The sequence below is a fragment of the Melospiza georgiana genome, chromosome 5 (genome assembly GCF_028018845.1).
Source record: "Melospiza georgiana isolate bMelGeo1 chromosome 5, bMelGeo1.pri, whole genome shotgun sequence".
NCBI lineage: Eukaryota > Metazoa > Chordata > Aves > Passeriformes > Passerellidae > Melospiza > Melospiza georgiana.
The window spans coordinates 56469806-56495146 of record NC_080434.1 but is presented as its reverse complement, the minus strand read 5'-3'; the positions used below and the strand labels follow the sequence as shown (position 1 = coordinate 56495146).

The 25341-nt window shown below is 40.7% G+C and overlaps 1 protein-coding gene across 6 annotated transcripts in view; it reads left to right on the top strand.

The window, feature by feature from the left end:
- Positions 1-409: 409 nt before the first annotated feature.
- The window catches only part of SORCS2 (sortilin related VPS10 domain containing receptor 2), a 535446-nt gene continuing 510514 nt past the window's right edge, over positions 410-25341 (top strand). For all 6 annotated transcript variants that reach the window (XM_058023757.1, XM_058023756.1, XM_058023755.1 and 3 more), the window contains exon 1: positions 410-518. In XM_058023757.1, coding sequence (XP_057879740.1) covers positions 489-518 — 30 coding nt within the window. In that variant the 5' untranslated portion in view covers positions 410-488. The remainder of the gene's footprint in view (positions 519-25341) is intronic.

Below are 25341 nucleotides of genomic sequence, written 5' to 3'. Positions count from 1 at the left end.
GCGGACCAGCAGATGGCGGCGCCGCCCCGGCTGGGCGCGCAGCCCCGCGCACGGCGCTGCCGCTGAGCCCCGCTCCGGTTACAGCCCTCCCCCGCCCCCGCCCTCCGCCGCGGTGTCTCCCTCCCTCCCCGCCACCTCCCCGCCTGTCACTACCACGCCGGAGAGCCACCATGGCGCACGGCGGGCCACGCGTGTCCGCCGCTGCCGCTCCGCGCGGGGCTGCCCGGCTGCCGCCGCCGCTGCTGCTGCTGCTGCTGCCGCCGCTGCTGGGCGCCGCCGCCGCGCCGCGCTGCGCGGAGCCCTGCGGCCGCCCGCGCCCCGTAGCCCTGACCCGCGGGGCGCGCAGCCCCCCGGAGCCGCGGTGGAGCGGCGGGGCGGCGGCGGAGAGCAGCCGCTCCAGGAGAGCATCCTTGGCGGGCGGCCGGGAGCAGGTCTCCCTCATCAGCACCTCCTTCGTGCTGAAAGGGGACGCGTCTCACAATCAGGCGATGGTGCACTGGACGGGCGAGAACAGCAGCGTGAGTACGAGGGGCAGCGCGGGCGGCTTTGGGGTCCCTGCCCTTGCCGTTGCTTCGCTCTTCCAACTTGCGGGGAGCAACCTGCGCTCGGTGCGGCCGGAGCGCGCTGCTCCCGCCTCCCGCTGGCCGGCCCAGGGCGGGGGAGTCCCCGCGGGCAGCGCTCGGGGTGCTGCGGACGGTGAGGTGCCGCCGGGAGGGTCGGCCGGTCCCCGCGTACCCCTCGCCACTTCCCCAGAAAGTTTGGAAAGTTTGCGAGCGCGCATCTTGCAGAGGCGCCGGGTGCGCGGTGTGCGCCGCGCTGCGAGGAGGAGCAGGAGGAGGAGGAGGAGGAGGAAGGCGGCTTAGCTCCGGACCGGCCAGGCGGTGTCCGTGTGCGGCCGGCGTGCCCCCGGGTCTGTGTCCGGGTAAAGGAGAGGCACGGACGAACAGCGGTGCGGGGATTATCTCCTCCAGCCCCGCATGAAGTCCCAGATTAAATTGTCGAGGCTTAATCGATTCACCGCGATTCAGTCATCCCCATGTAATCTCCCCCGCGCCGCGCTCTGCCTCCTCAAGCGCCGGGGAAAGAAAAACCCGAAACAAACGGGAGATGAAATAAAACGTAGCTCTGGGCTTGAGGTGGTGTGAGCAGCAGGAGTGAGAGAGCGGGACGGCGCCGCAGGTGCGTAGGGAAGTCCCGCAAAGGTCCGGAATAGCAGCAGCTCTCCGAGGGGGCTTTTACAGCCACATCGGTGCATAAAAACCTTGCTCTGGGACTAGTGATACTGCATTAGAGCATCAGTGTTCACAACTTTTCACGGTTAAAGCAATGTGTCTTGCCTTTACTATCTGTTTTAGACAGTAACTCTTACAGTGGATGCCGCTAATATTTTTTAAACTAATTTTCAGTTTCAGCTAGTCTTCACTTCTTTATGTATTAATCCATTAATGGTTGTGTATTTGCACGGGTGGTTTCAGGGATTTGCTGCTTCTAATTTATTCTTCACTGAAACATTATATCATAACAGTGGGCGTCATGGGTAAATATTACACAGTACCTTGCACTGTCTGTGTAACTTCATAGTCAGGAAAATATCGTTATGAAAGCTTAAGATGAGCTTTCTTCTGGAGGATTTTAGTGTTTCTGGAAAACTCTTGAGTGTTTTAACTACATTCAGCTAAGCTCCGACTCTGCTTGAACTTTGTGAATTTAGTATAAAGTTTACTTAAACTTGGCTCAGTTCAGAGTGTGTGTGTTATGCTTCCCATAAGTATGTGAATTATCATCCTTTCTCTAGGACCTGAAGTCCCGGGTTTTTGCCTGTTTTGCTAGGGAGTCAGCCAGGATGTGAGCTACTAAGGCTCCACTGATGAGGATGCAGTGATTCCCTGAACATGCTGAGCGCTTATGTTAATGCTCTTGTATAATCGGGTGTCAGAGTTGAAGTCAGCATCATAAAGCTTGACACTTTCAAAGGCAGTTTTTGGTTTCCTCAGGAAGGAAGTGTAAGATGATGGTCATTTTCTGTGAAAAGAAAATGTTGCAAATCAGCAGTATCAGCTATTCTGATTCTGTCCTTCCTCCATTTCTCTGCTATTAGATGGCTGCTGTTTTTTGTGGACAGTGCTTGCAGGCTGTTAGGACAGCTTCCTTGAAGAATTCAGTATTAAAAAGTTGGCATAAGTTCACTTTTTGACATAGAAGGCAAGTAACAGCTTTCATGCAAAGCATTCTGCACTCTAAAATGAATATAGTAGAACCTTGCTAATCCACAGTTATGACTAGCGGTCTCGCCTCGCCTCTCTGCAAAGATTTAATAACAGATGCTGCAGTGAGGGCTTGTATTGCTAAAATGTTATTATTTTTTCACAGTATGCTACAGCTCCCTTGCTAGAATACTACCACATAGTCTCTTCAAAAGCAAAGAAAAATGGCAACTGTCAGAAGAAATGAAAGTGGTTACAGTCTTTGCTGCAACTTAGCTCTTTTTTGTTTGCTTAGTTACTATCTACTAATTCAATATTGCAGAAGGACACAGTCATCATGAATGCCTGCAGACCTACTGTGCATTATTTATTCATTCAATAAAAAATACTTTTGCAAAGTTCCTTACAAAGTATGATGCTTACTCTGCCTGCCATCAGCTGAATACTGTCAGGAAAGACAGTATTTGAACAAGTGACCTGTTAATGAAAGACTTTGCTGCCTTAACCCAAATGAAAGCAGCCAGTCTTTGCACTGGATGTTCTACAATATGACTGTCAGCATTTTTTCAGCTTTTTTTATTGTTAGTTAGCTTTGTTTTATTGCATGCTTCCAGAAGAAGGGCTGATTTTAACAAAGGCTTCCAGAGAAAAATGATTTGTAAAGACAGTTCTTAGAATATTTTTTCTTTATTATTTTTTTTTTAAATGGAAGAAATACGTTAAGCTCAAAGGATGGCCTCCAGAGGATTGGAGAGAATTTTGCTGCATGTCTGTATGTTATATTCAAATAATTGAAAATAAGCACCTGATCCCAAACATATTTAAAGTAGTCTTGAATGTCTATTTCTTTAAGTAGATATGTATGAATTTATTTATATTACTCTGGGTTGTTTGCAGGTAGGAACACTATGATCCAGTGCTTCTCAAACCTGCCACCTTATTCTGTGTTCTTAAATCTGTGGCAAGTTTTTCCTTGTCTTGGAAGTACAGGCTTGAGTGTCAAAACTCTGTTCTGTCCCAGGCACATTGCAGCCAAGGGAAGGGCTGTCATTCCTGCAGTGGGGTTTTGGATCAGGCCCTGTGAACCTCAGGAGGCACTCAGCAATCTGAAAGTGTCACCACACACATTTGGCACCTCATTGGAGGTACTCAGCACTTTGTAAACCAAGGAGCTAAACTAGTTTCTTTACCCTTTACAGCTGTGGCTGAAAATTTGACAGTGATGAGCTCCAGATGATCACATATCCTCTTAAACACCTCACCTAGTAAAATAAATGAAGAAGAAATATGCAATAGGATTATTCCTTTGAGCTCCATGATGAAGAGATAAATAGCTATAAAAGCAGAGGGGGCAGCTACATCCCTCAGGGATGTTCACCTGCATGAACAGCTCATAGAAAGTGCTGCCGTGGAGTACTCGTGTGTGGATCAAGGGCAAGTACATAAATGTGAGAGGGGCAGAGGTTAGGTTGATGTGCAGATGGAGTTTTAAAAAAATAATTTCCATTGTGTAAATTATCCTGTGCTGCAGTAGTAGGGCTGTGAGATTTTTGGTTGCATGAGATGACTTGAGAGAAACTAGGGAGGCTATAAATTAAATTGATCCTCTCTCTTCCCTCTTCTCAGTACTGTAGAAGTCTGATGTTTACTTATTTACTTATTATCCTCTTGTAATGCTGTAAGTTTGGTGAGTTAGAGAAATGGTGGCTTTGGTGGCAAAGCAGAGGATGTGGTTGCATGGCTTGTAAAGTGGACTGGAATCACTGGGAAGATCAGGATACAATTCCTTCCTTTGTCAAGAGAGAGCTGTACTGTGAGATAGGCAAATTGCTTCCAGCTTTGTGTCCTCGTTACTTTATTTTGTAGTCTAATAATTATTTACAAATCCTACGAACAAGAAGCACGTCCCCAACCTTTCTTTGCAGTGGGATGTATAGTCAAAACCATCACTGGTGATGTAGATCTTGCAAAGCCTGTACTTGTCACAGCAAGAATGTATCTGGTTAGTGAATTCCTGCAATTAGTATTTCTGCTCTCTGTCCCCTCTGCCCACAGAAAGCTGTTGTGTGGTCTTACTTTCAAACAAAGGCTCATGCAAGTGGAACTAATTTTCCTGCCAGTCTTAAAATATCATAAACTGAAGGCATGGCAGGTGGGTGGTGCAACACACCACGTACTGTGGGAAGGGCAAGGAATTGCCATCCGTGTAATGATAAATAACACTGAGAATTGGGATATATACAGGTGGCATGCTAAAGGAATAGCCCTTGGTGTGTTAAGCTAAATGTGCATGTGCCCAGATTTACTAAAAATATGCAAGCCTTTCTGATTTGGGGGAAAAATAGTCAATTCATGACAACTTTTAAAAATCCTACTTTTCCTTTGAAGAGACCTTAGTCATCCCAGGAGCTTTTTTTTGGTGCTAGATAAGCAACTTTGTTTGCAAAACTATATTCTTTTTGACCCTCCTGAAGAATTCCAGTTCTGCATTCATACTAGCCAATTAAAAAAAAAAAAAAATCAAAGCCAAAGCAGAAATAGGGGGAAAATGAGACTTGTATTCACAATTGATTTTGATTCAGGGGCTGCTCTTCATGCTGTGTGCAGACTGCTAAAGCAGTGTGAGCAGGACTTTGGCCAGCTTCTTCCAAGTCTGCAGTTTCGTGGTGCTGGTATTTAATTTTTTTGTTTGTTGTCAAAATATTAAGTCCATGCAGGTGCTTATTTGTCCAGTAACTTGATGTCATGATCCCCCATAAACATGTTTGTTATGGAAAATAAATATAAATATGCACATAAATTTTTTTGAGTCCCAAAAAGCAGTGACTTACCACAAAGAAAGATTTATTGCATGTCTACAGATATTGCTACACACAAAAACTTTATCTGATACAGACTTGTTTATATTTGATAGACAGATACTTTGTTTAATTTAGAAACTTTCTCTTTTTGATACAGTTTCACCATTGTGATTTGTAGAGGCTGGCGATGACTACATGTATTCTTCTGGCAGATGTTTTATTTAATTGTTTTTTTGTTTTGTTCAGTTGCAAGCAGTTGTGAGGAAAACTATAAAAAACATTGAGTTCAACATTACTGTAGCAGTATCTGTAATGGTAAATGTAGTTATCTATGCAAACATGGGCTAAAGTCTATTTCTGGTAAGGTTTGGGTGGTGGTTCTGCAGAGTAGTCAGGCTACATTTTATGAAACTAAAGGGAGCATGAGGTCAAAAATCCTGACAGCTCAGACCTTTGATAAATGGCAGATATATTGCAAAGTGAAAAGTAGATTTCCCATAGGGAAGGTTTTTCTTAAAATTCCTTGAGATGATAGTGTGATTATAAAAACAAACAGAAACCAAACCCAATAATCATATTTGAATGGAACAGCAGAATCCCACATGGAAAACAGAATGATTTAAATCTGATTGAAGTAAGGAGTTTAAAATTTCTTTTTCCTTTTTCTTTTTTACTGGTATGAAGTTTCTGGCTTACTTCATCTATTTGCTTCTACCAGCCTCTGTTTTCCCTCTCTACCAGCATTACATCTGGCTGTAAGTCATATTGCTGCCTGCTGAGCTCTATCCTCATCTCAGCAAATTCCAGCTGCTAAAGGAAAGGGAGATAGCCCCTCTTCTCATCCCCTAAGGAGACATTTAAAATTGATATAAACTTTAATTAGTAAATGTGTATTTCAAACATGCTTCAAAGTCCTCCTCCATGAACCTGCAGCCATACCTGGTTTTACCTGGTTTGCTGGTTTGACTGGCATTACCTGGCTTGCTTAGGAACAAACTATGATAACAAAATTACTGTGCTGACACTAGGACAGCTCAGTTTAAATCTAAGAGGGAAATTTGGCAATGTACACTTAGAGAGAGACCAGACTGAAATCCTCCCTGTGATACTGCTGGTGTATTACACGTGCATGATAAACAAAGCAATCATAAGGGATGTGTTTAGGCTGGGGATAGCAGCTCACATATCCCTGCGGGAACATAATGCATTCTTCCCAAGCTGATGGTCTTAGAAATCTACTGATATACATCTTTGGAGAAAGAATTGAGGACATCCCTTTTGACTTTATTAAAATTCAATAGAGTAGAAGATCCTTTTTTTAAAGAATGGAAAGGAGAAATTATGATATTTTCATAAAAACAGTAATTGTTCTGCTAAAATGGGAAGCTTTGTAAAGTATGGACCACCTTATGAATTTAAAACATGAAACTGCCCAGGCTACAGAAGCTTTTATGCCAAGTCCTTTGCCTGTCCAAATATAATATTTTATATTTGTGTCAGTTAAGACCAAAGGTTGTTGACATAAAGGAGAGAGAATGGGCAGTACAATCAAGTGGATCCTTCTGTTGTTCTGAAAATTCAACCTCATTTATGCAAAAGCAGAAAGTGTAGGTTGAAACTATTCTGCAGTATATGACTTGTTGCTGTAGCTCAGAATGAAACTTGATAACCTGCAACATCTTCAGAATTTTTATTCTCAAAGTCTCACATTCCTTGCCAAACATTCCCATCTCCAACTCCCTGTCCCAGTAATAATAATTTAAAACTCTAACAAATCACCAATGACAAAACCACTTTTAAAGAAACAATGTGTGGGATCCTTTGCTGTGCTTTACTTCTTTAGGAAGGAGGAAATTCTCCACTGCAAGGGCGGTGAGACACTGTAAAGAGTCTGGAGAAGCTGTGGGTGCCCCATCCCTGGAGCTGTCCAAGGCCTGGCTGGATGGGGCTTTGGGATACCTGGTCTAGGGGAAGGTTTTGTGCCTATGGCAGGGGGGTTGGAACTAGATGAACTTTATGGTCCCTTCCAGGCAAAACCATTCCGTGATTCTATGATCCAGCCATTAAGTCTAAGCTTAGATTTCTGCAGTAGGAAGGAGATGGGGAAGGTCTCTGTTTGACCCCTGACAATGTTAACAGACATGCTTGAGGAAGCTGGACTTGCTGACTCTAGTGTGATGAGTAGAGAAGTGCTGATGAATCGTGCTGGGGGTCACCAGCCCTGGGTGAGGCTGTTGTGGGAAGAGCAGAGATGCTGAGGTGCTGCTGCCTTGCAGCCTGGCAGAGCTGGTGATGCTCTGCACAGCCCTGTCACCACTTCTGTGAGCTCTAAGCAAGAATTGAGGTGCAGTTGATGCCTGGGGGAAATTTAAGGCTTGGCCAGAGACAGAGCATGAGGTTCCAACAGCTGTAGGATTAAATTGAAGCTGGATAGTAGTGCCAAAGAACTTTTGCCAGTTACCTGACCAGTATCTTCTGAAATATCTCTTGCCTTTCATAGATGATTTTGCAGCTTCCTTCCTGCAAGGTGAGAATAATAGTACTTCTCCATCTCTTAGGATGGCTTTTGTCTAAAAATTAGCTTTGCACTTCGGTATTAAAGTAATGGTTATCACCTAAAAGAGGCAGGACTATCAGATCTGTGACATTTGTTCCTTTGACAGTACAGCCCAGGAATTAGAAATGAAAAGACTCTCACAAGTCATGCAAACTTGTCTGCTTGTTCTGATGTTTGGTTTGATCAAGGCTCCTTTTATTGTGTAGTCCAGTTTAATTTAAATGCCTAGACTCTGGCACTTCAAGATCCTTGAACAGTCTTAAGATTATGTGACTAAAAACAGTATCAGTGAAGCTTAAACTGTATTTAATATGATTTTTCTGCCTTTGTTTAGCAGCTTAATCAAACAACTATGTTTCTTTCTCAGTGTTTGTACTTTTTCTGCTCTTGTAAACTAATAATTATTTCTCGGAATAATATTTTTTTTAACTTTTAAGTTTTCTTTTGTAGTTCGCTTTTTCTAGCTCTTTAATTGCACCATCTGGATAGGACAGTACCTAGATACCAGGATACACCTATTGTGTATCTGATGGGCACGTTTTTAGAAATGTACTTGCACACAGAGATTATTGTTAATTTCTGGCATCCTTCTAATCATCATCATGATTATCTGTTCTCCTAAAGAGAAAATCACAGAACAGCAAATAGTTGTTTTTTTCTTTTTTTAAAAGAAGTCATAGAAACTTAATTTGTTCATTGGCAAAAAAAGCTGGTTTTTTGTGGTTTCTATGGAGTAACACTATTAAAAATTTGTTCTAGTAGATAAAGTAGATGTATTTAATGTTTTTTTTTCCCCCATTCAGTTTATGAACTTTGTCTCTTTGTCACTGGCGGCACAGTAGAGCTGCATGAGTGTTGCAGCATCATATTTGGGAGCACCAACCCCTGTGAGTGTCCTCACTCCTGTGGAGCAGTACACCCCTGTTTACTGGCCAGTGTGTTAAGTTTTAGCAGATGGCAAGCTACACTCTGTGAAAACACTTTTTTGTAATCACAGTAACTGTCTGTGGTCTGGTCCCTGGACTGCAAGTGCCCAGGGAAAGAGCAATATTCCTGCATGTGTATGAGCAAGATGTGTCCTGGGGTTCTGAGTTGGTAACATTTAGGTGCTGTGTAATACCAATAAATAATGATGATGATGATTGAGAATCAAGCTGTTCCACCTGTAAATTTTACCAATGTGCAGCTTGGCCGCCCTAACTGAGCTATGGTGGAGAAATGTTGCTTTTCTCAGGTGGTGAAAAGAGCCTGTTTATAATTAATGTATTCCCATGCTTCCCTCCACCAGCAATTGTCACTGCAAGATAGGTGCCCAAGGGAATGGAGCTGGAGGCTGAGAGGAGGATGTTGGAATCACTCTTTGAGCTTTCAGCACTGTTTCACAGTGGTAAATGTGACTGAGTCTGAAGAAATTGTTGTTTCTTCATTGAAAACACAATTGTATCAGTGGTAGTAGGTTGCCATAAAATCCTCCAGGGGTACAATAAGGTATTTTTCCTGTGTTTGCTAGCAGAAAGATACCTTGTAACTTGGTCTTTTCAGAGGATTGGAACTGTTTGTGAAGTCTGACAGATCTAAATCTGCAGCAGCACTCATTAAGTCTTGCCATTTATGGAGAGCAGAATACGCTTCTCTCAGCTCTTGTTTTATGCTCCCAGCAATTGTTTTGGGTGTTCAGCCTGAGGAGGCACCACTGTTAATGTAGGCAGAGATAAGAGTGTAAGCCTGAGGGAACTCGTGAGCCCCTTGTGTATGGGCAGCTCTATTTATGCATGGCTTTTGAAGGGCTCCATGGATGAGATATAAAACCAGAAATAAACCAAACCAAAGCAGCATGTGAACAGGAACAGGTGGATTAGGGGACTTTTTTCTTGGTGCAGAGATCTTTACTTCAATTACCACACCCCCAATGGGGTCCCAATGGATGTCATGCACATATACAGTGCTCTAACAACCAGCCTGGTACAGAGCTCATGAGGTGAATTCTGGGGAGATTTGTGGCACCAAATGCCTGGAGATTCCCACAGACCTGGCTGGTGATGCTAGAGCAATTGGACTGCTGGAGCAGATGGATGTCATAGAAAGACTGATGCTCTTGTGCCCACCTCACCTCAACCTGCAGTGGTTTTCCCAGTGGAAAAGGAAGTCAAAATCAGATTATCAGGATCTGCTATGCATGTGTGTGTTTGTACTTACTGGCTCTAATCTTGATGATTCTTAACTAAAGAAACAAACCCCTGTATCCTACTCCATGGCAGGTTGGAATCAGTAAATTTCTATCTGTAAGTTCCCAGCTGGTTTTAGCAGGGATCCCTCTCTGCTCCCTCTTTCTGAGCACTTTGTGGGGCCCTGTTGAGAGCAGTGAGGGTTCACATTAATGTGGCTGGCTTACACTGCTCTGCACATGTGCTAAGTGAACTTCATTTCTTCTGACCTCTCTCACTTCACTCTTGTAACCAGCACTCATTGAATTGCTGTGCATGAGGGTTTGGAATCTTCAGTATTGTTGTATTTTATGAGGTTAGAGCATAGAAAAAGCTTTCTTCTCCCAAGCACAGATGCCTCCTCAAAGGCAGTAGGACTTCATCAAAGTTGCAGCTTTTGATGTAAAAGGCCATTTCTTATTTTGCTAATTTGTTTTGCTTTTAATCAGTGGTTTCCTGTGTTTCCCTGCCTGTTGCCCAACCACAAAATGGCTGGTATGTGGAAAGGTCTCATCTGCCTTGAGAGCAGTCCTGAAACTTGTTCTTTGCCCTGAGAAGTACAAGCTGAACAGAAACTATGCAAAACATTTATGCTGAAAGCTGTGTCCTGAGCACCAGTGACAGATTACAGAGGACTGACACTGAACTCTCTGGTTGCCCTGAACTGTATTGGTGCTTGGGGTAGAAAATTGAGAAGCTGTTACTGTTGGTGGTTCTGGGCTTTTCTTTCTCCCTGGGTGAGAGAAGCCAATACTGGTGGAGTCAGCTGAGATCTGATCCTCTTCTTTTTGTAGTTTCCCAGCCTGATAGGAAAAACAAATATGAAAGAATCCAGAGTTTCTTCTTTCCTCTCTTGTATGTGACATCCACCAAGGTCACATGGTGCTGCTGACCACATGCAAGAGAGAAGATGCTGTGTGGATAGAGCAAAAGTGTCCATGTTTTTTGAGCAAAGGTCACAGATACTATTATTTAACACTGTCTAAAACCACTTTAAAGAAGAGAAGCAAAAAATATGTTGCATGTCAGCTGAACAGCATTTTGTAGCTCTGTGAAACCCACTTTCTGATTCACTGATTAAGTTGTTGGTTCCTGTCAGCTTCTGTGAAGTAAGATGCAGAAGGAACACATTCCCTGCATGTCGGCTGAATCAGGCACCTTTGCTTAAAACTTGTAGCTCAGTGCACACGTTTTCAGTTCATAATGAAATACATATGTTCATCTTCCTGCAGCCTCTCTCAAGGGCTACTGGGCAGGGCACTGAGGGCTACTAACAAGATCTTCTTTTCCTTCCTACCTTTCTTCCTCCTCTTCCAACTGCTTTAAACCAGATGTTTTTTTATAAAGTGGGCTTTGTTTAGAAGGCTTTGAGCCTTTTAGTAATCTCATTGCTCCTGGAAAACCCTAAGAGAGAATTTTTAAAATTTATTATATAAGCACCTTGTGCCCTCTGTTCCATTCCTTGATTTAAAAATCCTTGATAGGGAGATGACTGATATCAGACAACCATATGTAATCCATGTGAGAACTGAGTTGTTAGCTGGTAAATTATCAATCTAAATTGCTTTTTTTTTGTGGTGTAGTTAACTGCAGAAAGGCACTTCTTAAACTGACATGAACTGCTACAACATAAGAATTGAATAAAAGACAAGTTTCTTAATCAGTGGGTGAACTTGGTTTAGTTTGATCAGTCTGCAAGCACACAGGAATGTTTAGGGTGCTTTTGTGTGTGTTTCTGAGGCAAGAGATGCTTTATGAACACTGGAGCTGCATGAAAACTTCCTCCACTTCCTGTTTGAATCCATGTCCATCTATTGGGAGGGATTACATCTTGGCTCTAATGTTCCTATAATGTTCCTAACTGTGAAGGCACTGTTCCTGAAGATGGGAATGTAAAGCTACAAAAGGATGTAATTTTTATCTTGTTTGCAGAAACTGCCAGCAAGTCTGGTTATTGCATTGCTGTACTTTGTGAAGTGCATCAAGGCTTCCCTGAGGGAGCAGAGCTCAGCCCAGTGTGATGTTTCACAGGGGTCTGTAGCTCAGAAGTTGAGCCCATTGAGATGAGAGCACTGAAATTCACATTTAGGCATAGACTCTGTGCTAGGGAATAATATAAAGAGTTCATAGTCTTTGATCCACAGTCTGTTGTATGTGGATGGTTTGCACAAAACAGGCAAGCTTTTATTTTGAGACTTATATTTATTAAGTGAACCTGATTGTCACAGTCAGTATCAGTGAGTCAGAAACTTTGCTCCCTTTCAGGCAAGTTCTGCAGCTGTCCATTGTTTCTGTTACTTCCTCATCTGCTTTTTTTTGTATGTCTCATTCCTCCTTCCTCCTTCCTTTGTGTGTCTCCTTTGTTAGTCTCCCTTCATTTCCTTCTCAGTATTAAATCACCTTTCTCACCCTTGAGGGCTTGAATAGCATCACCTTCCCCATTCCATCTGAAAAATAAAGATATTGAAAGCCATGGTTAGTTATGGTGCTGACATGTCATCAGTTTGGGAGTTGTCATTCCCATGAAAATAGATGTTCACACTTGGTCACATGTTGTGTGTAGAATTGGGCACACTCCATGGCATTGCTTAAGGAAATCTTGTGTTCATGGCAGGACCTGTGGCTCTGGAGCATAGCAATAGCAGACGTTAAAAAAAAACAACTGTCCCCAAAATACATCATCTTACTTGAAACTGGCCCAGGAATGTTATATTTCACCTAATGCCCCAAATTGAAAGCTGGGAAGAGATCCCTTAAACTTACCTAGGGTTAGTTTTGGATTGGGGACATACTATGAAGTACACTGCTTCTGTGTTAAGCTTCCAGGTGAGTTTAAATAATCATGGTTAGAAATGAAATACTCAAAATTCCATTTCCAGCTCTGTGATCTGCACATGCCATCTAATAAGAATTTGAAATGACTTGGTTGATCATCCAAGTGTAATAGAAAAATAATCATAATCTATTCAGTGTTAGATGTAATATATAAAAGAGGTACTGTGAGCAAAACACAGCTTCTGAAATGTCAATTGCTGTGGATTTTATTGTCTGGGTTAAGTTCAAATATTAGTGCATGTCATTCTCATACTTGGGTGATGTCATTCTGCGGTGGGACTTTGCCAAGTATGCCTCATTATTATTTTTTGCAGCTGATAGGCAATGAATTCTTTTTCCTTTAAATGAAATTAAATATTTACAAGCTGTTACTTACTGCAGGAATTTAAATGAATGAAGCTTGTTTTGGAAACAAACACAATCTGAGGAAAGCAGAGACAGTAAATGAGTTTGAAGCTGTCACAGGAGGCAACTTTGAATCTCATATATCCAAGCTGTCACTTTATCAGAGCCCTCAAAACACGGGAGTCAGAAGCAGAAACATGTAAGGTCTTGGTTTCTGGCATAGCTTATTTCTCTGATGCAAGTGCACTTGCTGTGTAGTCACTGAGGTTCATGGACTGAAAGAAGATGAACAGATTTAGAGTGCTTTTATCTAACATGAAATTGATACTGTCTTATGGGAGTGACTTCTAGGAAGAACATGAGAATGTCTGTACTAGGCTAGACCTGTGGATATTTAGGGAAGAACATCAGACTCAGATGAAAATTTTGTGATCCTTCACCAGACAGCACTTTGTGGCTCAGGAGTAACTGTAAAAGCTTCTCAGGTGCAAGAAGCACCTTGTTTGTAAACATGAAATGAGAGGGAGGATGAGCTCATGTACTTGCTAGTACTGGATTTCTATTATCCTTTCCATAAAGATAATGAGTAAAAATTTTGGGGTATATTCTATGAGTAATTTATATTTTGTGGATTTGTCTCTACATTTTAGAATTTTAAAACAATTTATTGATTCTTATTGACTTAAATAGTATTTAAAGTCAGAAAAATTATATGAAGTAACAAGTAGATCTATCAACCCAATGTCCAAATGGTATGTTTTTTTTTCTATTGTAAGTTTCTCACCAATATGAGTACTTTAAAGAGTGTTACTTATCTTGAGTCAATGCTGTTTCTGGAAAGAAAGATGCATGGCAAAAGCAGTTTTAGATGTCTTTTTGTTTCTTTGGAATTTATTAAAGCATCCTTTTAGATGTGTGGATGATGGTGCTGTCATATACAAAAAGCACAAAGTATCCCAAATGTTTTCCTTGGTTATTTGAAGTTGAATAAATGTTCATTAAATGGACAACTTCATCTAAGCCAGGATTAATTTTAAATTCAAGCCATTATTCCTTTGGTAAATAACCAATGCTTTGTATGTTGTTATCAACAAGTGAGTCTCATTTTTAATTTATGGAAGCTTACCTGAGAGTATTCAAGTGTCTCACCCCTTCCATGTATGAAAATATGCCTTTGATGTCTCAGCATTTGACTTTAAAACAGCTGATCTTCTGGTGTGCTGTATAATAAAGTTGTTTTGATACATACAAGAAATTCTGCTTGTTTGTTCCAAGTTTGCATGGCACAGTTAAGCTAGGTTTTTGTTCAGTAAAAATTGGTGATTCTTTTGAAATGGAAATCAATCCTTTTCTCTTAAGTTGCTTAAAAGGTTTATTAAACAGACATGATCAAGTTTCTTAGATTTTAAGAAGTGCTGAAGGTGAATTTTGAAAATTTTGTTCATTATTATTTACAAATAGCCCATCATTTTTAAATAGAGATTACTAGTGCTCTCTTTCAATTTTAAAAATTGATTTGAAGGTTGTCAGTAAAAACATTCTATCTATAGACTCTCTGGAAACCTGGGCTGTGATTGTATTTCTCAGCTATGAATGAAGCATCACCATTTCATTGGCTTAAGTTTCATCCATTATGGAAGGATCCTTGGCTTTAATTTGTCTTACAGGTAATGGAATGCTAACAGTAATGGGAAGAAAGAGGTACAAGAGCCTAAAAAATGGACAAAAGTAAACAGAAACAAGTAATAACCCAATATATAAATAATATATATATATTGGGTTATTTTATATATATATATATATATATAAATAATATAATATATAAGTAATAACCCAATATATAAAATTATATTTTAATTGTTGAATTCCACACTGTTCTTCCTCTTCATTTTATTTACTCTAAAATTCTATATTATTGCATTTATCTAGAACAAACAAGCCTCTTTGCATGAGCTGAGGATTGTTGTTTTTTACCTTTCTTTGTCTTACTCTCTCTTACTTCCCTACCTTCCTTTCTATGGATTGGTTAATTGAAATTTTCTAGCTGCTTTGTGTTCAGCATCACCAGGGTCAGCCTGTTACATATGGAAGACACATCAGCTGAAGGAAACTAATATCCCAATCAACTTACTACCAGTGCAGGTAGAGGGAAACCAGCTGGCATCAGTGAATTGATTTCTGCATCAATCTCCTTGCTCAGGCAATCAATTCAGCAGAGAGAAACGAGACCTGAGTCCTCATCACTTCCCTGCAGCAGAAGGCTCCCTGTAGTGGAGTTCCACTGTCCCGAGCTCTGCTGCACTCACTGAGCTGCCAGAGCAGGGCTTCTCCCTCTGGTGTCACTGAGCCCAAGGCTCTGCAAGGCCACAGCAGCTCCAGAGTGTTTTGGGGCAGATCCTTGGGCTGATGCTGCAGCCACAGTGGTCACCTGTTAGTTACCAGCTATTTAAGCCCCCAAAGCATTAGGTGGCTCTCATCTCTCTTTGCTAACAGCAGGAGGCTCATCCTGACAACAAAAGCAGCACCAATTTGTAATTTTTTGTAGCTTCTGAATCACATGCTCATAATTCTGGGGAATGACACAAAAGTAGGCATCATTATTATATCTACATGGGAGAAATAAAAGGTTTTCTTCCTTCGCCTTTTTTTTTTTTTTTTTGTTGAAGGAACAGTGGTGCAGCAAACCAAGTCTGTTCAGTACTAAAAATTTTCAGGGCATTATAGTGTGTAACTTAGGTAATTGCTTAAATAGTCAAGTTAAGGAGAAAATAATTAGAAGGCTAATTTGGGTTCATCCTTCCCTATTACCACTTAAAGATGTTGACTATAGAGTTCTGTTACTGCTTCATTTAGCTTGACTATTTCAATGAACTAACTCCTTGTATGTCAGGCTGTCCTTGTTCAGAGGTGTTGCAGGATCAGAGCATGTGGCACTTGTGGCACTCCTGGTACCATAAAATTAGGAGCAAACAGGCTGACATTGGCTTACACAAGGGAACAGACTTGCTCTGCTTTGGTCCCAAAGGTGTCATTGATTCTCTTTGCACTACATGGTCAAATACTTGTCCATGGTATCAGAGAGGTTAACAAAAGGTTGTTGTAGGGCCATGTTTGTCACAAATAGTGACAATAGGATAGTATAATGTCAGCATGTCGTGGTGCAAATGTCATCATTTTGTGTGACAAATTGTCCCCAAGGACAGACTCTTTAAGAGATCCTAACAGATGTTGGAAAAATGAGTAAGTTTAGATTGATTCTATTTGTGTCATATTCAGGAACAATCAGAAGTTTAGAAAGCAAAGCTTGCAGCAATTTGTATCACTTTTCATTCTTGAAGGGTCTTTGATAATGTCACAAACTTTGGTCATTATATACGTGATGCTTCCTTAGCAGGCAAATTTGTTGATATATCATGCTTCAAGGCAGCTCCAGAGATGACAATTTTTCAGTAATAAATATGTTTAATTGGACTGTTCTCCATTTGTAGCAGACTGGATTTTCCTATTTTAACCACAAAATAGTAGGAGAATTTGGACAGTTTCTAGTCTGTCAAAATTTAAGTGCAATAGGAAGTAAGATAATTTTGTTTGTATTTGTTCTGTCCTTCATTCAAACCTTGTTAGAGGCAACTGTGAAGCATACTAAGCAGTGCTGCTTATACTTTATCTTCAAGGCAAATTCAGCTGGGATGGCTGTGCTGTGTTAACACAACTAAACCCAACCACACGTAATATTTGATATTGCAGTATATTCCTGGGCCCCTCCTGTGTATGCCTGACACATACTGGGAGAAACTGGAGGAGAGGATGCTCAGTAGTTTCCAGAAGACATTTTAAATAAAATTAAGACATACAACATGCACTGAAATCAGGGCCTTTGAGAATGCTGATTGGATTTCTTAAATATGAAGGAGATATTCTGGTGAGAGTGGAAGGCTGCAGCTTTTTCTGTGGAAATAGTAGATTTCCTGTTCTGTAGAAATAGACTAGGTGGAAAAAATTGTTTGTCCAAGCAAAAAATAATTGAATCATACATTTGCTCTTTAGGTGAGGTGTTTCTGGATTTAGTTATGAAATGTGGTCTTAGACAAGCCTAGTCATTCTTCAGGGTGGTGGCAGCATGCAAGGCTGATTCTGTCAAACATGGGTCAGAAAAGCAGCATGTAACAGCACTAGCAGGCTGCATGCTGGCCCCTCTTCCTGAAGAGTTTGTGCTCATTCTAAACTGGACTTCAGGTCTTGTATGAAACTACCTTCCTGTGTGTCCTGGTTCCAGCCAGGACAGCTTTTGTTTTGCAGTATCCAGGAAGGGGGCATGGCTAGGACACAGAGGTTATTCTATGCCACCTCTCGTCATTGCTGGGGTGGGGGAAAAGGGAATCCATTCTGGGGAGAATTCCTTCTGTTCAAGAAACATGGTGGAGGGATCCATCTGATATTGTCTATTATTGAGAGTTTTTATATGTGAATAAATTATTTTCTTTTACTTTTTGTTATTAATATTGTTGCTGTTATTGTTAATTTAATTTTTTTTTCTCATCGCTATTTCCAGCAAATTGTTCTTACCTCAATGAGTGCCTCCAGTTGGAGGTGGGAGGAGAGGGGCACGTGGTTTTAGAGGAGTACCAAAGTGGAGAATATCATTCCTAAACCACAACAGCCTTACTTGGCAACAAAAAGGACTGTCATGGTTTCACCTCAGCTGGCAACCAAACCCCAAGCAGCCCTGATTCACTCACCCACCAGTGGAAGGGTAAAAGCTAGAAAACTGGTGGGTTGAAGATAAAGACAGTTTGATAGGGAAAGCAAGAGCCACACACACAAACAAAGAAAAACAAAAAATTAATACCCTAATTCCCATGTGCAGGCAGGTGTTCGACCACCTCCAGGACAGCCAGACCTACCATGGTAACAGTGACTTGTGAAGACAAATGCCACCACTCCAAATATCCCACCCCTTCCTCCTTCTTCACCTCACTTTATACACTGAGCATGATGTCACATGGTCTGGAATGTCCCATTTGTCACTTTGGGTCACCTGTCCTGGCTGTGTCTCCTCCCAGCCTCCCACTGAGCTCCAACTCCCCTGCCAGAGTGGAGAGTGGAAAAGCAGAAAAGGGTTTGGGCTCTGTGTAAGCTCTGCTCAGCAATAACAAAAACATCTCTGTGTTATAAACCCTGTGTTCAGCACAAGTCCAAAACCCAGCCACATACCAGGCACTGTGAAGAAAATGACCCCAGCCAAAACCAGCACACACTAGGTATGGAAGATCTGTTGAAATTTGTGCTTTCCAAGTCTGTATATTCTCAATTTTCTTTTCACATAGAAACATATTTTATCTTAAACACTTACTCTGCCTATATAGTTTGCAGATTTAAAGTTTGAGCTGCTGCTCTTTGAAAACACAGATTGGTGTAAGTAAAACATAGTATATTCTAAGTGAGGCTAGGATGGGCAATCCTTGGAAAACTCCTCCCCAGGAGCTGGGGAAGCCTGTCCACTCGTGTTGGCTTTAACTGTGACACTAATATCAAGAGAACTGTGCTCCTATGAACTTTCTTGCTGTACTTGGCCAATACTGAGCTAATTCTCTGAGATTACACCTGGCTGTAACTTCCTGTTGAGGTGGAGAAATTGAATGAAGAAAAAAACCATAGTGTTTGATGGATATTAACAATGTTGAACAAACTTCAAACATCTTTCTAATCAAGATATTTGCACATTCGGCTCTTTTTTCGAACTATTATTTCCAGAGCTAATGCATATCCAATCTTTCTCCTCAGTAAGATCCAATCTTTCTCCTCAGTAAGATCCTAAAGTAGGAGATTTTTGCTCAGATTGCCAACAGTGGAAGCCTCTGTCTCTGTAGTTTCTGTCTCAAAACCAGACTTGAGGTGAGTTGTGGTTTCTCTACGAGGACTGCCTGGTTGCACCTTGATGTTTTCCTGCAGAAATGGCAAACAAGGAGGGTCCAGTTGTTTTTGAATCTCTTGGGCTTCAGGACCAGTTTTGGTTTGCAGGGCTGCCAGAGGCTTTCTGTTCAAACTTGAGCAGGTAACTTGAATCTTTCCATATCTAAATGTCAAATATGGAAATCTTGTTCCGCCCTTTGGTCATAAGGGCAACATCAAAGATCATTAAATTGTTGGATATTTTGGAAATTTATCATGTTACCATAGGTAAACAGAAGGGAAATAGTGGCAATCTACACAGGGAAGTTATTTTTCTGATGTTAGTCTGATATGAGGGAATCTCATTTTACAGTCCCTTATCCAGAGCTTTTATGTGGCTTTACATCCTCCCTGGTATTGCTTTTTAAATGCTGTACTGTACAAACAGTAGAGCATTGTGAAAGGTTTTTCATTTTCATAGATTTTTAATGTCTTATACTTGCATTAGTGAAAAATCCTTCTTATTAAGCCACATTTCATTTTGATCTATATTATTTTCTCTCATAATTTTAAAATTCTTGGGAAATGTTAACTTCCTTAAGGAATGTTTGGTATTTTAAAAATTGTTTTTCTCAGCTATATGTTTTTTTAAATTTTAGTTTGGTAAGAGTTATAAATTTATTAGAATCATTGCATACATAATAATTTGAAATGTGTCTGGCATTAGTTCTGTAAAAACAATCTGGATGTTCTCTGATCTGGATATACAGAGTCATAAAATATATATGGCACTGTATTAAGTTTTATAATGCTCATTACTTCACTATTGTACCTGTTGGGTAGAAAATCACTGAAGCGAAGGAAGAGTATTGCTCTTTGGGCAGCAGAAATATTGGAAGTGCTTTCACATGGCCCCTTCTAGAGATGAGTTTCACTGCAGGGTTCAGCAAAGAAATAATTAGAATTTAAACTGTTGGTGAAAGAATATGACTTCTTCTCCTGAAGAAGAATTACAAATCAGTCAAGTGCTGCAGAAGTTTTATTTGAGCTAAAATAATTGCCACATGAGATCTTCAAGTTATAATGAGGGATATCTGTAGTCTAGGAGAGTGAGCTTATAACTCATCATAGTTGGACCTTGTTTTGATTCCTGAATCTTTCAATCTATTATTGCAATTTGGGGCAATGCTTTTGGTTCCTGTTCCACTTCCTAGAGCTGTATTAGTAACATAATCTGTGTGTCTTTAATATTAACTGGGCCTTCATATTTAGTTACTTTCAGGGTCAACTGCTGAGCTACTTAGACAACAAATTTAACCTACCTGATTTGTAATCACTGTAACTCTATTCTGGAAGGCCTCAGGGCTCTACATGTGTTGTACAACATTGACCATTGTACTCCAGCAACGAGGTTAAATATTTAGATAATGCTAGCCAACCTTCTGCCTATAGCTAAAGCCTTCATAAACTTCAATAATTGTCTTGACAGCTTTCATTTTTGAAAGGGATTTTAATTTATATTCTATGATAGATGTATTTATTTAATGAGGATTTCATTTGCATTGCTAATGGTCATAATATGTTTAGTTTCAAAAGATACTTGCTTTGAAATTTACTGCAAAATAGTGTAAGTTCAGCCATTTCCTTGGGAGTGTCTAGGAGAAAGTCATGTTGATATTTTAATTTTAGAATATGTCATTGTAGCATTCCACTTTCATTACTGAAGAGCCAGTTATTTGTTCTCAGGAGAGTTGTATAGGGCATGAAACAGCCCTGTGAGCATGGTGGTGCAAAGCCATCAGAGAAGGTGTAAGTTTGTGGTGAGTGTGTAATCCCAGTGCAGTTCTGTGTGATGAGAGCTTGCACTCTAGATCTTGGATGGAAGCAGTTCCTGAGTGTCAAGCATGGCATGCAAGTCCCATTCATTGATGTGAGTAGCTGAGGTTCACCTGTCTATTGGTGGGTTTAGATGCTTTGCAGTATGTTGAGTTTGCATTTTCCCTGGTTCTAGCCCTCTTCAAACAAACCCTCCAAGCCCAAGATTATTTTTACGTGTGCTGGTGCTTGGTGCAGCTCTGCAGCCACTGTGCTGACACACCTGAGATAGATCTGAGACAGACAAGGGGCAGAGAAAATGTGGCCAAAGCAGTGTGGAAACTGGAATGTTGGGAGAGTGGCTTCACTGCTGAATCAGTGTGTTGTGAAGCAGATTCCTTGATGTACAGTTTGCTACCTGTTTGTCTGGGTAGCAGGGCTGCCTTAAGCAGCGACAGAGTGTTTCCAGACTTACACAAACACTCCCAGCTGGTTTCACTGTAGTTGTTTGTGGAGAACTGAATTGGAGAGAATTTATTGTGATAACAAGAACCTGGACTGCTGAGTTAAACTATTTTCTTTAATGTCTGATTTAAATCTGCTTTGCTTCAGTTTACTTCTCTCCTTATCCACTCCATATGGAGAAAAGTTTATTTCCTGTCTGTTTTCATCAAGCTTTAATATCTCTGAAAGCCTTTATTAGACTTCTCCTCTGTATTGTGTTCTTTAGATTTAATACCCTCAACTTTTTCATCCTTTCCTTGTTGCTTGCTTGTTGCTGCTTTCTGGACTGCTCATCATTTTTACAGTGCTCTTCCAGGCTCTTTCCAATTAATCAGCATTAGTCCTGTGATGCTCTGGCAGGAACACACTCTTCCAACTGTGGTCTTCTAGGTAGTTTTGTTCCTTTTATTGGTAAACTCCATGAATTTAATTCTTTTTCTTGCTGACTAAAATAATGTATAAGGAAATTAATCTTTTAGAAAAATAGGAATTTTTGTATTTCTGTGGCTTTTACTTGTCATGGCAAACTGTAGTTTGAATTAGTGCATCTACTTCAAGTCTTGCATAGTGTCATTGGGTTTTGCATGCTGTTGCCTGGATATTCTTCATTTCTGGCATATGGGCACACAGCATATGTCCTCTCACATCTCCTTTCACCTCTACCTCACTTCACTTTTACTGCTGGGCAGTCTCCTGGTCTCCTGTAATCTGGTTTTTTTGTTTGTTTGGCTTTTTTTTCTTTATTTCTTCTATTTAGTCTTCTGGCACTGCTGGAATTTTCTTTCTATCTCCCTCTACACTTTAATTTTTCAACCTACATGAGCTTCATAATACATTTCTGGATTATAGACATTTTTGGTAAATTTTATATAAGCAATGTACTCAAGTAAAACCAAGTTCTGTTCAAATTAGAAGCTTATGTGCGTGCAGATATACTTATTTATGTCTCACTTGAATTACTTTGTAGGTTAACCTCTGCTTTATTTTCTTCACAGAAAATCATTGAAACGTTTACAAATAATGACCTCTGTTGCTTTGGTTGAACGTTCCCTTTTGTCTGTCACTTTTCCCATGTGACCAGTATGAAATCTGTGCTTCTCAAACAGTACCTTGTATATCCCTTAGATTTTGGTTTTGGAGTAGGGCATATAGATGCCATGGTAAAGCAGGTAATAATATTCAGCAGATGTTAATGCATTAAACATAGGAGTTCAGAGGCAGGATTCTCACTTTTATTATTATTACTGCACAGCTTTTAAGTGTCCCTGCATCTTTCTAGGCAGATAGCTGGAATTTATTGAGTGAAGTAAATTCCTTCTGGGTGTTTACAAGAAAAAGTGACAAATGTGATTTGATAATACTGATGATTGGAAAATTCCCTTTCTGCTGATGAATTCAAAACATCTTCTGAGAGCAATATGAAATTAAGCGTTACCAAGACCAGATATAGAATTAAAGTAAAACCAAACATTGGTTAAACCCTCAGAACTGCAGAATTTCTTGCAGAGACATTCAGAGAACAGAAGAAAAAAAAAACCACCACAGAATATTAAGCTTTACATCTGTAAGAATTAAACTGATTTTTCAGATAAATAGAAGTGCATGACTTGCTGAAGAGACCAAAGAAGAAGCATTTCTGGTGCTTCTACCAAGCCATTGCTACTGACAGGGCAAAGAAATTGTTGAGGAAAGTCTATTGAGGAATAATCAGTGAAACATGGGACACCAGTGAGCAGAGTGTGTCTGCTCTGCACACAGGAGTGCTCTGGGAACTTCACACATTTGAGGTGAAGTTTTTGGTGCAGTTCATGTGCAGCAAGATGCCTCACTGTCTTGCATGTTCTACACTGGAAGCTGAGGAGGTTTCACAGGCTGCTGCTGGCGTCAGTTTAGGTATGAGATGACTGAAAACTGCAGGGCTTGCCATGAATTGTGAGGAAACTGAAGTGCTGAAGGCATGGAACTGTGTGTTTCCCAAATATGTTTTCAGAGGTCAGTGCAGCTTTAGCAGCAGTTATGTATGCTGTCCTGGGGGACCTGTGTTGTGAAGAAGCAGTTTGAGTTGTAATGTAAGAATTACCTCTGGTAGGGTCCAGGACTTCATTAGCTAAGGACAGTACAAAGCCAGAGTGCTAAAGGAAGGCTTAGCATCCCAGAAGCAAGAGGTCTTGGATCTTCAAGAGACATTGTAAAAGATTTCGCTTTCAGTAGTTTCACTGAATATTAAAGATTGCTCTGGATTTGACATTTTTACTGCTTGGACTGTTTTTTAATGCAGTCAGGAAGGTTTTGGAGCTCATGGTGTTCTGGTTGTAGGAAGAAACAAAGGTGAATTGTGTACATACCTAACAGAGGCTCTGAAAATAATTCGGGACCTGGAAACAAGGAGCAAAGGAGATTGGGCCAGTGGGAGTTGCTGTTGCAATTTAAAGTCTGCTGCCTCTCTTGGGATCAGGAAGTTTAGCTCTGGGAAGGAGTGTGGGCTCATGTTGAATGTATTTAGAGATGTGGGAGTTTTGTGATGGGGAGTAGTGATGCCGTTGTCTTCAGACTCAGTTTCCCACTTTGGCTCTGCTACAGCCAGGTTGGATTTTTCAACCCTGAAATCAATCTCTTTCTTGATTTGAATAATCTACATTTCATTTTTATTTTGATGCTTTTAATCTCTCCAGATAAAACTCCAGGGGAAAAGCAGTTTCTTATCATGCATTTCTGTGGCACAAAAGTACAGAGGAATCCCAAATTCGAAGAGAGTTTTGAAGTTCTATAACGCGGAAAGTAGAGTTCACCAAAAGCAGAGTCAATGCCCATTATTTTGCCTGCAGAAGTGTAGCAGATCTTTAGAAAAAGTTTACAGACAGAGCATTGGCTCCACTTGTCTAATAATCTATGCTTCAGTAGTTTGTGATCCCACATATGTTCCGCTTCAGGCTACATAATTAGTGTTGCCAGTGGTTATCTCTTTCTGTGTAATAACTCCTATCTGTCCTGGGCTGCAGGATGAAAAGCTTCTGGTGCATCTAAGGCTTGCTGTGCATCCTCATGCCACTGGATATACAGCACTTAATCAGTAATAGTCTCTCTGGATTTTCTTGCTCTTCCTTTTCTGTGCCAGTGAGCATCTTTCAGGCTTTAAAAGAGAAAGAGTGTGGGTGATACATTTCACTGGGGAATGAGGACTGTTAAGAGCAGGTCATGCTGTGGTATTTTGTTAACTTGGGTAGATAAGACTTCCTTTCATCAGGGACCATATTTTAAACTTCCAGGGTGAGAAAAAATGCCTGTGACTTTGCTTCCTGAGTGAGAGACATGTCATACAGGGCCATGCAGCATGTAGAGCTTAACAGGAATATTTAGCCATTGGTTTGTATCAGCACACACAAAATTAGCCTTTAGAGTTCCTGATGGTGGTGGCAGCTTGTGTAAAGATGGAATTCTCTGTGTCTGGACAGCACCAGTGGCTTGGAATGGGCACAGGTTTGACTCTATGCTCCCAGTTTTCTTGGGAGAAATGTCACAGCATCCAGTTATGACTCAGGAGTAGAAGTGGGGAGCAGGAGATCATTGCCACAATTTCTAAATGTAAATACTCCTTCAGTTAGTCTTTACTCTGTACTGAATCTAAGTCAGTAAGGAATAAGCAATGAGGAATAGGCAGAAGTTATGAGTGAGATGTACAATGTAACTGAGTTCCAAAATGTTTACAAGATCACACTTTGATTTTTAAACAATTGCTTAAACAGATAGTTTATTGATAGAGGGATATTTCTTGCATTTGAAAATGATTTACGGTTTATACAGTAATTGAAGTGGCAGTCACTTCATCACACTTAAGTTTATTGATTCCATTAGTACATTGACCTTCTTTCTGCTGAATCACCAGCTGGAATGTCTGTGCTGTGTGGGATAAATAAAAAGGAAAAGATGTCATTTTTCCTAACTATGCAGGATCCAGTTTTCTGCAATAAATAAGGAGATGAAACAAGAAAACAATGTTTTAAATCTCTCTAATATTTGATGGATTTTTCAAAGTAACTTTGTGTCTATCACAGGGTGTGTTTTTTGCTGGTCAATCATGGGTGCTGAGTTAGTTTGCTGTGTTACAGTGGCCAGCATCTGTATTCTGGCAGCTCGAATCCACAGAATTCCAGAAGAATATGAAAACTGTCATATGAATGGGAGAA